Here is a 16,578-nt window from a genome sequence, read left to right on the forward strand (position 1 = left end):
TTACATGATGAACTCAAGACAAAGTCTGCTGTATGGACCTGTATCTGAACTCACCTATTTTGGTTGCGCTGTAAATGTTTTCAATTGGAAACGCTGAGCCCAGGCTATACAACAGCACTTTAGCCAGCGCAGGTATTAACTGTGTCGTTGTCACTAAGACGTTAACACAGTTACTCCTGGGCAAGAGAGACAGAGATTGTGATTTTTTGCTGTGTTAAGCTATAGTCTTCAATGACAAAGGCTGATGCTGCATAAAGAGACAGACCTGGAGCTGATGATTGACAGGGACTTGAGCGCAGTGGTCAGCCAGGAGTCTGTGAGAGCCTCAACTTCTGCCCTCAGCTGGAGCCACGCCTCCCTCTTAGCCGGTCCCAGCAACCCTAAAATAGATCATAAACAAAACGCCACATTCATAAATATAGCATATATTATTGCATGAAACTGGGGTTACTAATGGGCACAATCTAGTTCATTAATTAGGCAGAATTTGAATGTTAAACCATAAAAATTAAAACATCACTTTAGAGAAATAACAAGGATTTTACAACATTTAAGAGCATTTTATTAACACAATGTAAAAAAGCACTGTACTTACAATTAGACTGGGAAATCACTGCCGTTTTGGTCATTTTCTGTCTTACTAATGGCGGTTTTTCGGTTTTGCGTTAAAATAATTTTTGCATTTTTTATTTCTCTCAGAACTGGCTGTGTGTTGTCCAACAAAAGAAAACATTATAACTTGTTTTTACTTAACAACATTAGTCGAGTGTTTGAAGTAACTTCCTCTTGTGATCTGATGTGGCTTCTTATCACAGAATGAGGTAGAAAATATTAGGGATGCATCGATCCGATACTCAGTATCGGTATCGGCTCCGATACTGGCATTTTCTGCCGGATCAGGTATCGGTCAGACGAGACCGATCAAAATCCAATACTGTGCGTATACTATTCTGTGTTACTGTTAAGCCCCACGAAAGGCACAAAAACATTATAAAGCACCATAAAGTTTTTGTGCACCATATTTCAAGTGTTTTGAAGCCGTTCCATAGTTTAATGTGAAGTATAGATGAATATTTAAGTCAAGTTCACGTAAACTCTTCTCCCCGCTGCGTCTGTATGTCATCCTCCATTCAGCATTCAAACTGTGTGTCGCTTTCGGTTACTACAGTCAAAACGATGAAACTCTCTTCAAGAGCGCACAATAACTGATATTTAAAACTGTTAAAAGAAAAGGCTCAAAATATCGCACAGATATAATATACTACGCATCAATATATCTTTCCTTTTTTATGCAGAGCGCTCCGCACTGTAACTCCGTGTTGCTTCAAGCGTATCATTCTGCACACAGGATGTGCATAAGCGCTTTGTGCCGCTCTGTATTGGAGCCATACCCTTTCATATTATACTTTTGCGCAATGAAAGATTATCAATATTCTTTTTTGTTCTGTTCTATCTATCATATGTTGCTGCCTGCATTACTGTGCTATGCATTTAAAAGAAATGTCTTTTAATTTTATAGTATATAGTTTATATATATATATTTAGGCTACTTGTTTTTCATGAATGTATTTTACAATACAAAGAGCAATGTGTAACATTTTACCAGATTTAGTCCTACACTTATTAACTTTTATTTGTTCCCCACTAAATAATGTTGTTTCACTAAATGTTTAGTTTAGTTTAATGTTTTTATAAAAATTATTGTGCACTTATGATTTTTCTAGAATAACTTTTGCTGCTGAATTATCCACTAATCTAGTTTATAATAGTATTTTTTGTCATAGATTATGATTATATTTTTTTTTTAATTTGTTATTTTTCATTCATTTCATTTTTTGCGAATGCGATGGCGCCGCAGACGGCAGCCTCAGTGTTTGGCTCTCCAGTGTTTGTACTGTTTTTGTTAGTTTTTCCTGTTTTTTGTTTCTCAAACACGATCAGTTTTACCAGGGATGAGTTGATGAACATTCGGCAGAACACACCACACAATCTTCTACCGGATTTATTTTTTTCAGACGTTTTGCTGAACGCTGTAGTTGGCGGAGCAGCTGCGCTGATCAAGTGAATGACGCTATTCCGGACAGCGCGCTACAACTGCCGGGCTTTCAGCTGTTTAGAGCAGACCGCGACGCAGAATCAACGGGGAAATCGCGCGGCGGCGGGGCATGCTTTTACATCAATGAGAGGTGGTCGTGAGTATTTACATTCCTCCGCAAGCGCACGTGAGCTCAGGTTTACAGAAACTCGCTGATCAGATCACAGAGACAGAGCAACAACATCCGGACTCCGTTTTAATCATTCTCGGGGACTTTAATAAAGCAAATCTTTCCCGTGAACTGCCAAAATACAGACAGCATGTAGACTACAGAAAATGGTTCGGACTGCTGAAAGGATTATTGGTGCCTCCCTGCCTACCCTCCAAGAACTGTTTACATCCAGAGTGAGGAAAAGGGGTCAGAAAATCACTCTGGATCCATCACATCCAAGCCATCTCCTTTTTTAACTTTTGCCATCTGGTCGGCATTACAGAGCACCGAATACCAGGACAGCCAGGCACAAGAACAGTTTCTTTCCCCAGGCAATCTACCTCATGAACAGTTAATGTTCTCCCATTGTGCAATTAAAGTATGTGCAATAACCTTATACTTATTTATCACCCTAAATCCTAGTACATCCCTACAACTTTATTTTATTTTATTCTATTCCTATTCTATCTATAGCACAACTGTACATACAATTTATTATTTTTTGTGGTTTATATTTATGCATGTGTATTTTATTCACATCTTATTTTTATTATCTGTGTGTTGTTGTTGTCTCCGTGTACTGGAAGCTTGTGACACTATAACAAATTCCTTGTATGTGCAAACATACTTGGCAATAAAGCTCTTTCTGATTCTGATTCAAATGAAGTTGTCTATATTTAGCAAATTGTGTTTAACACACACAAGAGTGATGATCAGGTCAACCCACAGAAGTATAGAAATTCTACATTGATTTAAAAAAAAAAAAAAAACTGCGCTGGTATCGGATCGGATCAGAATTGGCCGATACTCAGAATTTTTGGTATCGGATCGGTTCTGAAAAATGGTATCGTTGCATCCCTAGAAAATATATTGTATACTGTAATAAAGGCTATGTCGATTAGAAATGGCTTTAAAAATATACTTAATCATTATGAAAATTCCTGAGATGGCTTGAAGAACACAGATAAACCATATATTGTCGCAGGCGAGTGTTTATTGTCCTTACATTTTATCATTTAAAATGTTTTATATTATATCTTCTTTTTTATTCAGTTACAGCAATAGCAATGCCTTTATCCATATTAGGGATTTCCTGGAATGTCATTAGTCCTGTTACTTTTGTGATGCATATGTGGAGTTTCTGCGCGAGGGCGCCCTCTGGCGTCCAGTATGAATGAAACACACATTACATGTGTTTATAGCGCTCAGTAATGGCCAATCCATCCTATTTTTGGGGAAAAATAATACCTCTCTCAAAAGAAATGTTAAGCAAACATATAATAATCCACACTTTCTCCAGTGTACAGAGGTTTACAGGAGTTTTTTGCTGTTAATTTGTTGCAAAAAAAACCAAAAAAACATTCTGATGTGCCAAGCTATCAGAACCGAAAACTGGGGTTAAAAACCGAGGTATGCATTGGACCGTGGACTAACTGTATTGTTGCATCCCTAATAAATACTATAATAGTGAATACAAATAATACTAAAAAACACAGCTATGGAGATTTAGATTTAATCCTGTAAAAATTACTGTGAAAAGATTTCAACTTGTAATCAGATCTTACCTCCCACATTGTTTTTGTAAGTGCAGTACAACTCTTTGACTCTTCTGTATCGGAAAGCTAACTTCCTCATCCAGTCGACTCCGCCCCTAACACCTGTTGCTAGGCAGAGACTTGCGCTTGTTGCAGCTGCATGGAAGCCATCAGTGGCAAAACTGTAAGTACTGTTGATAATAACAATAACAATCTTGTTTTACATACAAGTAAAATACATATTCAGACATATTTTAGGGCATATTTTATGACTTTTTTTGTTACAGCTGAATGAGTAATGGGTATCTTTAAAATAATAGTTTGAAATCAAAGTTTAAATACTGTTAATTCAATCAAATCATTCAGATGATAAACTCACCTGAGGTCCTGTCCGTTATCATCTGAAGAGGCGTCATCAATGTGCACTTGGTCACACTCCTATCCAAACACAGTGGGGTTACTATTGTTAACCAGCAGGGGGCCACACAGTCACATAAACAAACTCTGACTGGAAAAAGACTGAGGAAACAATTAAGACAAAGGGGACAAGAGGAGAGCTGTTTGCTTACCTCTAAATCATTAAAAAATAGATGTGTATCGGCAAGATTGAAGATCATCTCCTCCATTCTTAAACCAAGAGTCACAGCCAAAGGAGGGTCCTGAGAATTCAAATGATAATTGTTAGGATATTTTTATTTGACAACTATTATCATCATCACCAATAACAAACCTAACATAGTTAAAAATTTTCCCAACTGTTGTTTCGACACTCTGTATGCATTTTTTTTTTTTACATTTTAAGGCATCATGGAAACTCCTAATGCAGAGGCTATTCCAGAATTGTGGTAAATCCATTATGTCTGGCCATATTTTAAGACAGCTTTGAATGTATTGCAGAGAAGGCAATCCCAGAATGCACTGCGATAAGCTCAGCTCAGTAAAATATTTCATCTAGATGGCAAATGGAGCCATAGTCAGTGTAAAGGCGGCTATAAATGTAAATTATTAAATATATGCAAAGAACAAGTTAAGACGGAAAATAACCTTAACATGCAAATAGAAAAATTCAGTATGCAAAAATGACGATTACATCATTGCATCCATCAATAACATCATTTTGAAAGCTGAATATTCAGTGTAAGCCAATGAAAGAAGAACTAATACCGGTAACATAAGAACTTTAATTTTAACCCTCATATTGGGAGTTCAAAAGATACATAAAAAAATAATAATTTTTACTATAGAAACCAAACTCCAAATGTGCAGACTATCAAATTACACATCCTTCTCTTTCTTTCTTTCTTTCTTTCTTGAGAAATTAATATTTCTGGCTCGATATGAATATTTCAAATGCACATTTTGCTCAGTAAATAAAATGTTCCACGTTTCCATCAAATGATGACAGATACTACACTTGTCTCAGAACATTAGACGCTCTCACCCTTCAAACCACACACACACACACACACACACACACACACACACACACACAGCGAAAGAACGAGAGAGGGGGAGGGCACCCAGCTGTAAAAATCATCATATGTGATGGAGTTTGTTGGCTCGGAGGTGATTGGCTGAGACAGCGAACGAGAATAGAAAAGCACACACACACACACACACACACACACAAAGTTAATGGCGAAACTGACAGAGATTGGAAATGATGATTCAACTGTTTGAAAATGTTTAAACTTAATCTAAGCATACGTTAAAAAATTATTGAGGCAATTTTTTTTTCAATCAAAATAAACAATTCAAGACATTGGCGTAGAGCTGCTTTTCTCACTTTTGAACTCTGAGGTTCGGTAATTTCACAATTGTTTCAGTAATTAATCTATAGATCGGTGTGTGCTGGCACTTGAGCTTGACAGCATGTGCAATGTCTCTGACGAGAGTGCCTAAGAACGGAGGGTTTTCATCGTCACAGAGCCTGCAGAAATAGCCCCAGAGCCGTGAATAGCCGCAGCTGTCTCTATGTCTCTCACCAACTGAACGACAAGAAATGAGGGAAGGTGTCAGAAGATGTCTGACGCTTCACACTCCTTGAATCCGGCCGTCACAGTGCCGAATCTAACAACTCCGTTCTTCTGCACTCTGCCTATGATAGAAGTGCACAGTTGTTGTGGGAGTCCTAATATTGAGTCAAGATTCAAAATTTACTATTGCATTCTGGAGATATAAAAAAATGATTTTTCAAAGTTGTCAGTAAAAGATTTTTGGGAGTATGTTTTACAAAAAATACTATTTCAGTCTATCTACTTCAAAATTTCATGATGAATTCAATGCGTTACTTGTCATTTCTTCGTAATTATTTGTGAAATTTACTAGGAATTTCTGAGTAAAAAATGTAAATAGTAAATCCTACACCTTTTTTACGGTGTATGTGTAAGTTTTTTGGAGGAAAACAAAACAAAACGGTGCATTTACATGCACTTCTAAATGTTGCTAACTAGCAAAAGTTGGCTCATTATAAAAACACAATTATAGAATAAAACTGAACTGACATGACACTTAAAATGAAGGTTTTTATGTCAAAATGTAAACCAACACGCAACACCAATTAGTCCACCAGAACACTGCCACACTGGCAGAAAGATATCAGGGTAAGAGGCAAATTTGTGTGTACCGATCAGTTTTGCTTAAACTATTTATGACTATTATCAGATAAAACAACACTAATTAAAGCATTTACATAACCTTCCACACATTGTCTGCTTACTAAGAATAATCAGGAATCACAGGAAGATGCTCACTGTCACTATAGTGGAGGGAAGTGTGTTTAATATGTGTTTGCACTCACCTTGCCATACTTCTGTGCAAAAGAGCCTGTGAGGAGTGAGTGAAACACAATAATCGTCTCATCCAGATCCCAAACAAACACCCTCTGTAAAAACACATCAGACACATGTTTGATCTCAGTAAACAAAGTGATGACACAGGGATTATGTAGTGATAGGATGTTAACATTAGATGATGCAAGCATCTGCTTCAACTGTCTGTGCATTTATGAGATTTATGTCTGTCTATCTATCTGTCTGTCTGTCTATCTATCTATCTATCTGTACATACCTCAAGGTCACTGTCAGGTGGTGGGGATGGGTTGTTCTTTCTGCCCCGCCCCCTTGCTTTAGCCCCACCCCCTCTGCACGCCCGGTCCTCCATCTCCTTGATTGGCGTGGATGGGCTCTGCCCCGCCTCAAACTCACCTGCAAAAGAGAACCAAGAAACATTTATGACACATCAAAGCTTCCTAAAAGCTTACTCACTGGCTTGAATATGTATGTTTTATGCCGAAATCATGAACCTTTCAGTTGAGCTTCAAAAATTCACCCTAAAGGCCCGTTCACACCAAGGATGATAACTATAGAGATAACGATAAAAATATAGTTCTAAAAATCGTTCTCAATGTTTAAGAATAGTCACACCACAGCTATAACGATAAAGGCACAGAGAAACGATATCTTTGGAATCACTTTCAGAACAATTTTTTTCCAGCTGATGAACGAAACAAACATTGACACCCAATCAAGAATTTAAAGCGGCAGATGAGCGTGCACTTAGAATAAACAGATGATATCATCTGCTGGTGTGGATGCTAAAATAGTTATCTTCATAGTTATCTTTAAAGTTATTGTTCTTGGTGTTAACGGGGCTTAATACTTTATATGTCCTGTAAACCAAAGAAATAAAGATAATGCTTTGCTGTCACAGTATTTCTTTTTAATCAGGGATTGTATACGCGGATCTAAAACAACAAAGTTTGAGTTTGTACATTCTCATGTCTGTTTTTTTATTTAACAAAAACCATGTTTTACATAAGTATTGAAAGTGGGAAATTGGCACATCTGATAGAACATAATGTTTGTGTGTCTATGCGTGTGAGCAAATTTACTGTAATGAGCTCTGCTGTACTGCAGCCAAGCTAAATCACTGAGAAATGCAGCTTTAGGACCCCACTGAATCTTGGGCCTGCTGGACAAAACCCCCAATCCCCATCGCTCTACTAACATAATCAACAACTACAGTACACGACACCTTCGTGCCAAAAGCCCTGTAACAGAACATTCTAACATCCATTCTAACTTTCAACTGCGTCATTTGCTGCTCTATTGGAATGATTAACTTTAAACTACAATGGCAATGATCAAATTTTTGACAGATAACAGACAACAGTAGAGATGTTTATGAGGTAAAACATGTTTTTTACACTTGCTGAAGAACACTGCCTAGGCATGGGCCGATAACTGGTTTCAAGATTAATATTAATAACCTTAAGCCGTTTTTTGTCTTATTGCAAGCAACTCGTCTCTGTTCTGGACTTGCACAAACTGCGTTGCAATGCAATCGTTTTCCAACGTGAGAATGTGAAAATATGTCTGTAAACGCCCGTTAACACAGGCAGATCACTCACTGTTCACGATGCACGAACTATTGGAAGAAAATCCTCAATACTGATTTGGGGGTTTATATGAATGTGTTTCTGAGGGGAACTGACTGTCTTCAGAAAAGTTTACGTGGTATTTTCTTTTAATCTCGTCTCTGTATAGTTCATATTAAAGCAGTGTTTCAGCGCAGTGCTGCTTTGTTTACAGCGGTAACCAAGGAAACGCTGTATCTGGTGTTCCAGAAGTGCCTCCTGCTGTCAGAGAGTGAATCTGCATCTCATTCAGAGCTTCTGCTGTTTGCTTCATTCAGGCATGTCGTATAATTTCACAAAGCTAGTCAGAACATTCTGTTTTTGCTTCAAATTGGGTTATTATTAAATCAAATTATGTGTATGAAATTATATATCTAAATGATATGAAATGATATAAATGATATGTATATGAATTATATAACTAAAATTAAATAACTGTAATTACAGATTTAGGTTAAATAAAGATGTCAGTCTTTATTTTTCTTCTTTTTAGGAAATAAATCAAAGAAAAAAAATGAACAAATTCTACAGTTCCTAATATTCTGTATGTTGCTCAAAAACAAAATATATTGTGTTCAGCAGAAATTATTTAATTTTTTTACCCAGTCATTTAAAAATAACACATTTTAGAGCTGTAACGACAATACCGTGAAACCGTGATATTTGTGCTTAAGGTTATCATACCGTCAAAATCTCATACCGGCCCATGCCTAACACCGCCTGTGCAAAAGTTGCTTCCATGATGCTAGGGGTTTTTGCTAGATTCAAAACAAGGTGTTTTAAGAAGTTTTTAGCTCACTGCTATGCGATTGCTAAGATGTTCTGGGCACTTACCTGCATTCAGGTCAGCAGCTTGTCCTGTCATGATAGGGGTGGAGTCTTGCAGCTGATAGGTGGAGACTGAACCTGTGCCATCCAATGAGCTGTTAGATGTCATGTAGGAACCGTAGGAGGAGGTGGAGTAATACTGAGCATACTGATTCTGCCCAAAAGTTGTATAGGAGGGATATTCCTGCTACAAACAAACAAAATCAAAATAATAAATATGAATTTATTTATTAATCGATTACAAAATATAAATCCAACTCAAAACCAAAATCTGACCAGAAAGCAGACAGGGTATTTTTAAGTGATATATAAAAATATACATGATGCAATTACATATAATTATGCAGTAAATGTAATAAAAATTTTTGTTGAACAAAACGGTGGTTTGATGTCACCTTCTACATTTTGCTTGTTGTTTTACAATGTTTGAAGCCTGCTATTGGGGGATGTTGTCACAAAAGGTCAATGTATGTTCAATGGACTCTTTTTTTCTTGATCAATAACAGTGGAAATAATCAATAGCTTTTTTGTAGCCAATGTACAGTAGACCTACCCTAAGAAATAAACACTGGAGTGTGACAACTTGCCCCACTCCCCTCTATAATTTAGTAAAATGTGGAAAGAATATAGGTTTTATGTTCTTAAATGAATGAATAAGAAAGGGAGAGCGGGTTTATCAGAGGAATAAGAAAGAAAAAAAGATCAAGTAATAGGACTGGAACGTACAGATTTCTGGCTCATCCACACACAGCTTTTTATCACTCCCTGATTTCTCTTGTATCTTTGAGAGAGTTTTATATGCGCAGACACTGACGGATCTCTTACGGGAGATGACTCTAAAACTGTCACTGACTCACTCGCTCAAGAACATGAACGCTGCAGTAAAATGCTCTCGGCGAAACTCCACTACTGCTTTCACTCTCTCATTTCATCCTAATTCCGCTTACTCCTTCATTTCAACCATCGCCAGAACCTCACTTTGTTTACACAGCTAAATTCATCAGTGGGATTCTAAGTGTAGTTGGGTCCTTTTCTTTGGCAGCACTTTCAATCATAAAAGTTTAGGGAAACATTAAGTCCTAAAAGCATAAATTCTCTCAGATGAAGGATGGCGATCTGTTTTCTGAGGCCTGGGCTGTTTTAAAAAGACTCAGTCCTTTGCTGAACTCTGACATTATTGGTGCATGTGTGTGTTCATCTATGCACGTGTGAGAGTACCTGTTGTGTGGTGAAGTTGCCTGGATTGGAGTTGTTGGATGTGTAGAGACCAGGAGAGGTTGTGTAACCTGACCCTGCTGAGGGAGAGAAAAGCCAGTGTGAGTCAACGACTAACAGATCTCACCAAAAAGTGCAATACCCAAAGAGTAAAATACCCAAAAGTGAAAATGCTATCCTTCATTACTATCATGTTGTTCAAAACCTGTATGCTGTTATTTTTTCTGCAGTACACAAAGGCACACATAGACATTTTTTTTGAACAATTGACACACAGCGCTAGCCATACAACCACAGTTTATAGGGACCATAGGCTGTCAAGCATCAAAAAGAACAGCAAAAAGCACAGGTAATTATTTTAGTATTATTTATGTACTATAGATTTTTTTGTTCTTTTTACATTTTATTATTTTGATATCATTTATTTTCATTTCAGTTTTAGTTTTTATTTAATTCCAGTTAGTAATTTTTTGTGCTCCAATTTAAACATTTCTAATTTTTGTTTAGTTCAAGTTTCTCTAATATTTTTATTTCAGCTTTATTTCAATTAACAAAATGTTTTTAATAGTTTTAGTCAGCAATAACAACATTGATAATCACATCCAGAATTCAAAATAATAAGTTGCATTTAGTTACATATGTTAAAGCCAATCAAATGGCATCAAATCTAAACTAGATGCAATCATATCTTTTCAAAAGACTTTAAGCTCAAAGTGCTTAAATAGTATGGACTACTTTTATTGCTTTTATGGTGTTTTTTCAGATTCTGGTCACTATGAACTGTCGTTTTATGGCAATAAACAATATTTTGCCATAACAGTTCTCCAAAATTTTTAACTGTACGTACCTTAAGCAATTCAGAAATATATAATGTAAAATATTGACAATATTTTTTAAAAATTTTTGGTGAACTGCTCCTTTAATTACATAATTTTAACAAGTACTTAGCGGATCTTACAAGTGATTGCTATTTTTGTTGCATAACAACTGTATCTTCTACTGTGTACAGCATTTGAGGCTGTGCAGTATTATTAATATAGTTACAGACTCTTATACTTGGTTTCATAAACATACTCACCTGGCATCTGATAGGGTGAATATGCTGTCTGTCCAGGCTGAGGAGTGGTAAATCCAGGGCTATAGCTGAGCCCTGATTGGAGGGTTGGTTGGGTTTGTGTCAGCCCTCCTTCTGTCTTTATGCCTGGCAACATCACCCCCAAATCTGTAGCTCAAGATCAAGAGAGTGGACCAGTCAGTCAAACTGGATTGATACCAAAGGCTCTTTCACATGAATCGCATATTCTATTATAAATACTAGACTATATTATCATCATCTCCCACTGAATAAACAACACACATATGTCATCCATCAGCATGTTAGCGAAGGTAAAGGACCTACCATAGGTGGAGAGGCCGTAGGGTGGAGTAGTTTGAGAGTAGGGCGTGTAAACTGTCGACTGCTGCATGCTAGTGAACTGTGATTGGCCCGTGTAGGCCGACATGGGAGGAGCCACGGGAGTAGAAAGGATGTGGGGGTAAGGCCTGCCAATCAAACACAAAATCAAAACATTCAGCTTTCATTTGATTAGATCAAGGGTCGGCTGCCTTTTTGACATCAACCGCCATTGTTAATTTGTCTGGTTCATCACTGTGTTGACCCCAGTGAAGATGGTTAAATGTTTTTGCATTTACTTTTTTTGAATCATATTGTGTCTGTGTCATACTTTGAGGGGTAGAGAGGAGGTGAATACTGGTGAGCCGGCCGAGGGCTGAATCCACTGCTGCTTATAACTACACAAAAAAACAAAAGAAGAAAAAAATAAAGAAATCAGCTAGAGAGACTGAATCGTTTTCACGCACAATGGCGCACACACACATACACTTTACTAGGATGTATCAGCAGTCAGTACTGCATGTCAGTTGTCGTTGGACTGAATGTGTAATTTATTACATATCACAACCATAAAATAAAATGTGTGCTGGACTTCTTCCATTTGAAGAGATTTTGCCAAGAGCCTTCAATTTAAATCCACACACACACGCAGCTCACAGTTTTGATTGACAGCTCACAGTCTTTCTCACCAGCTGGATTCAATTTAAGAAATAGCAGAAAAAACAAATAACAGGAACTATTCTCTCAAAAATGTTCTTTCTACATCAAAGAATGTCCTTGTTTCCTCCTCCTGCCTTCCCTCTCTTCCTCTTTTCTCCTTGAGATGCAAAATCAAAAACAAATTTTGGCGTTTATTTGTCATAATTCCCTTCCTGAGCTGAAACGTTTCCCAGTCCCAATCATTTTCTTAATCAGTATTTGTCTTAGTTTTCAGTAAAACACAATTTCTGAGGCTTTTAGTTTTAGACATAATATACATTATATATATATATATATATAAATAAATAAACACACACACACAATAAGTATTTCTCTTAGTGTTTTTGTCTTATTTGTCAGTAACATTTCTAAAGTACACACAGTGAAGTCATAGATATACTCTTTAGTCTATATATATATTTTATAGATGTAGTCTCTGAAAACAAGCCTTTATAGAGTATATATTTATTCAAGCCTCATTTATTTATTAAAAGATTTATTACCAATGGTAACTCATGACTCATGACCTTTTTATACTTAAAACAAGAAAAGAATATGGAATATTATATTCCCTGAAAACATGTCTGACTTACCTAGTAAATCTTGTCTTAATTCTTTTTACTGGAAAACAAGACTTTTTTTGCAGTGCATATAAACGAACATGCTGTTGTCTTCTCTATAGAGACATCACACTGTCAGCTCAAGCAAGGGTCTCAACCTTCTCTGCAGGGGTGCGCATGGACAGAGGGTTTCTCAGTCTCTGAGTGTGTGTGTGTTTGTGTGTGAGCACATTGATCTAAATAAAGAGTTTGTGGCTCTGATGACGTTAGCTCAAGGGCAGTACAAAGACTGAGGGCTCAGAGCCTTCAGCAAGTTCCCAAGCGGGATTACAGCAGGCATTCTGAATGCAGCGGATGTGAGCGTGTGTGTGTGTGTGGATGTCTTACCTGACCCAGTGTAAGTGTCCAGCCCAGTGTCTCCTGCCGAGTTCACAGCCTCGCTGCTGTTCAGAGGCTCAGACTTAACTTAAAGAGAGACCAAGAAAGATATAAGGCATCCTGTCAGCTGTCAAACTCCTCTCAAACCTCTCAAAATCAAACAAACTCTGAAAGTACTAAAGCAAACCCTCCAAAGCACTGTACCCAAACACTCACACACGTGCTATCATATATGTACACTCCACAAACACATGCAGTATACCATCGTTCTTCATACTTGGGGCAGTGGGCGGGGTACTGCAGCCCAGCAGCCAATCAGCCGTGTTTAGAATTGTCATGTTCTCTCCTGGGGGCGGAGTCAGATGTATAGTGGACTGTATTACCCAGTTATTTTATAGATTTGTTTATATTAATATCAAAAACAAATAAATACAATTTATAATAATATAATGTATATTCATATATAAATGATCATTTATACTGATATAATCACATTACTATGAAATCATTTTAAAATAAATATTTAAAAATATTTTCAACACTTTTCAAGCAAAACTATAAGGCATTTGTTAGGTTTTAAATGATAAAACAACAGCTAAAGTGTTCAAAATGAAGACAAAATGCACTCGGATATTTATTGGTTGTCAAACGTTTATGAAAAAATGTAATGTGATGAACTACACCTGTGGTTACCCACTGATTTCTTACATGAACTAAAAGTTGGTTAAAAGTAATTGCAGTTGAAATAGTTGAGAAAAGATATGTTAGTTCTGAGAAAACAGCATAAGTTTTTTATAAATCTCATTTTGATAGATGATATTTTGTTATCTAATACAATGAAATTTGTGAATTTTAAATTTGACCTAAGTGTCCAAATAATACATTTGGTGGCCACTGTAAAATGTAAGATTCTATGGAAAGTTCTTGTAAGAACTGATAACATTTCACAGATAGCAAAGAGTACAACCATTACTGAAAAGTAAAAAGTTGATAAATTCCCACAGAATTCCATTATAATGAAATTCACTTTCATTAAAACAAACATTTACCAATAGTACAGCCATCATTCCTGGTGTTCCCATAATAAGAAATGACTTCATATAAATCATGCAAGGTTTCCAAAACCATATTTTGCCACACTGAGTTTATGACAGCTCTGTCAAAGACGCATTTGCAGAAAAAACGCCTGGAATCAGTGTGCGTGTGTGTTAGTGAGGGAGAAAGCGAAGTCCTCTAAAGTAAGATGAATGAGGCTTCACTGGCAGTGGGATTCATGTTGGGATGTGTGTGTGTGTGGGTGGTTGGTTGTGTGGGCGGCTTGTGTGTGTGTGTGTGTGCATGGAGGGATTCAGTCTAGGCTGTGAGCTGATGAGGTAGACAGAGGAGAATGTTGAATATGTCGTTGTTTTGGCAGAAGCACAATCCCAGTGTGTGTGTGAATATGTGTGTGTATGTCAAGCTGTTAAAATCATTAGCTGAGCTCTAATCTAAATGATTTACTGAGTTCTGCTCCTTTTACTCTCTCAGTCTTCTGCTATTGTTTTATTCCGCTACATGTTAAAAACAGATGAGCTCACACACACACACACACACAGGGTCCCTTAACTTTACTATCTCTCTTGTGTACTGCACAGTCATAGCCATACTTCAAACGCTCGCTTGCTAGGGTGTTGAGAGTCTATTTAGCCATGTGTATGTTTGCCTAACGTTCTCTCTTAAAACGTTTGTTCAGTGTTTTCCTCAAGGAGAGAAAAGCGAGCGAGCGTGTGTTGACATCAGAGAGAAAATGAGAGTTTAAACGCAGGAAATAGTTTGCTGTGCACCAGGCTCTTGCTGAAACACGCACGAAGAAGTGCTGGAAAACGTTTCAGCACAAAGACGCTTGTACACATACACGCTTTCTTCTGTTCTAATTAGGCCTGTATGCAGCGTTTGACCTTTGAGGTTAGTGTGAGCTCAGAGCATCTCGACACACGACATCGCCACTAATCCACCAAACCCACTCTGGACGGCACCAAAACCACCAGAACAAGAAACACTTTATCCTTGCAATCTGAGCATCACACACCACGACTGAACCCTGCTTTCAATTACAACAAGAAACTCTACAGCGATGAACGTGGAGTGCACTGCGCTAAAGCTGATTTCCTGTACTCAAAGCAATGTTTTGGTTGAAAGGCCCTATTTATCAGCTAATATGTCGCTCGCTCACTCATGTACGCTCGTAATTTCTTGCTTGCTTGCTCTTTGATTTGTCGTTCTTTCATACCTCCGGTTCCATTGGTCGTGATGTTGTTGCTGAGGATGTTTTTGTCCAGTTTGGACGTGCCGTCACTGCCACTGTTAACAGAGTGCTGCGGGTCTGTTAGATCCTGCATCTCCAAGGCCCTGTGACAGACAAAAATAGATGTTTAATACATTTACACTAACATTCAGAAGTCAGGGGTTGGTAAGAATTCTTCATATTTTTGAAAAAGTCTCTTATGTTCCGCAATTCTGCATCTATTTCTGCATCTATCAGAAACATGGTAAAACAGTAATATTCTGAAATATTATTACAATTTAAAATAGCTGTTTTCTCTTTTAATATATTTTAAAATGTCATTTATTTCTGGGATGGCAAAGCTGAATCTTTAATGCATCCTTGCTAAATAAAAGTATTAATTTCTTTCAAAAATGAAAAATCTTACTGACCCCAAAATGACCGTAACACTCACTAACCAGAAAATGTGAGCAAAACCTGGCTTTGGCATTGTAAGAATGATAATATGACCCTCGTTCATGTGTCAAACCATCTGCTAAAGAAAACATCTGTCCCAACTTGTGCATCTTCTAAGAGTTTTTATCTCAAAAAGCTGGAAAGCAGTTTATCTAGGATCTAGCTGTCTTTTCCTCCAGAATTCCATGTAGTGACACATATATGGAATATTATTCACATTAACTCACCCATATGAAAATATGAGGAACCACAATGTATCTTCATGTTACTATGTTAAACAAACTGCAATGTGAATCAAAAACTGCCTAATGTTCTCACTGTCATGAATATATATATATTTTTTTATAAAACTACACAAAATACTATTGCATGCAGTAAGAATTTTTTTTTTGTTGCATTTTGGCTAATGCAATTATTGTTATATGAAGTAAATATATTTTATTTCAATATTATGTTCAATATTATGGCAAATATTGAATACAGATATACATATCATAACCAACAAATGTTTAAATGCATATATGTTTTCTTTTCACCATATAAATATATATATATATATATATATATATATACACACACATATATATA

General features: G+C 36.9%; 1 protein-coding gene across 4 annotated transcripts in view; it reads right to left on the reverse strand.

The window, feature by feature from the left end:
• Positions 1-16,578, reverse strand: part of LOC107671847 (eyes absent homolog 4-like) — a 77,375-nt gene that overhangs the window by 5,366 nt on the left and 55,431 nt on the right. For 2 of the 4 annotated variants that reach the window (XM_016464836.1, XM_016464835.1), the window contains 15 exons: positions 15,541-15,659; positions 13,549-13,617; positions 13,281-13,358; positions 11,966-12,032; positions 11,641-11,783; positions 11,320-11,469; positions 10,245-10,321; positions 9,033-9,213; positions 6,851-6,987; positions 6,582-6,665; positions 4,351-4,440; positions 4,161-4,219; positions 3,812-3,972; positions 266-380; positions 55-176 (listed from right to left, as the gene is read on the reverse strand). In XM_016464836.1, the coding sequence (XP_016320322.1) occupies positions 55-176; positions 266-380; positions 3,812-3,972; positions 4,161-4,219; positions 4,351-4,440; positions 6,582-6,665; positions 6,851-6,987; positions 9,033-9,213; positions 10,245-10,321; positions 11,320-11,469; positions 11,641-11,783; positions 11,966-12,032; positions 13,281-13,358; positions 13,549-13,617; positions 15,541-15,659 (1,652 nt within the window). The remainder of the gene's footprint in view (positions 1-54; positions 177-265; positions 381-3,811; positions 3,973-4,160; positions 4,220-4,350; positions 4,441-6,581; positions 6,666-6,850; positions 6,988-9,032; positions 9,214-10,244; positions 10,322-11,319; positions 11,470-11,640; positions 11,784-11,965; positions 12,033-13,280; positions 13,359-13,548; positions 13,618-15,540; positions 15,660-16,578) is intronic. The other 2 variants (XM_016464838.1, XM_016464837.1) reach the window with 2 other exon arrangements.

Source organism: Sinocyclocheilus anshuiensis, unplaced genomic scaffold (assembly GCF_001515605.1).
Source record: "Sinocyclocheilus anshuiensis isolate Anshui unplaced genomic scaffold, SAMN03320099.WGS_v1.1 scaffold1089, whole genome shotgun sequence".
In the NCBI taxonomy this organism is placed as follows: domain Eukaryota; kingdom Metazoa; phylum Chordata; class Actinopteri; order Cypriniformes; family Cyprinidae; genus Sinocyclocheilus; species Sinocyclocheilus anshuiensis.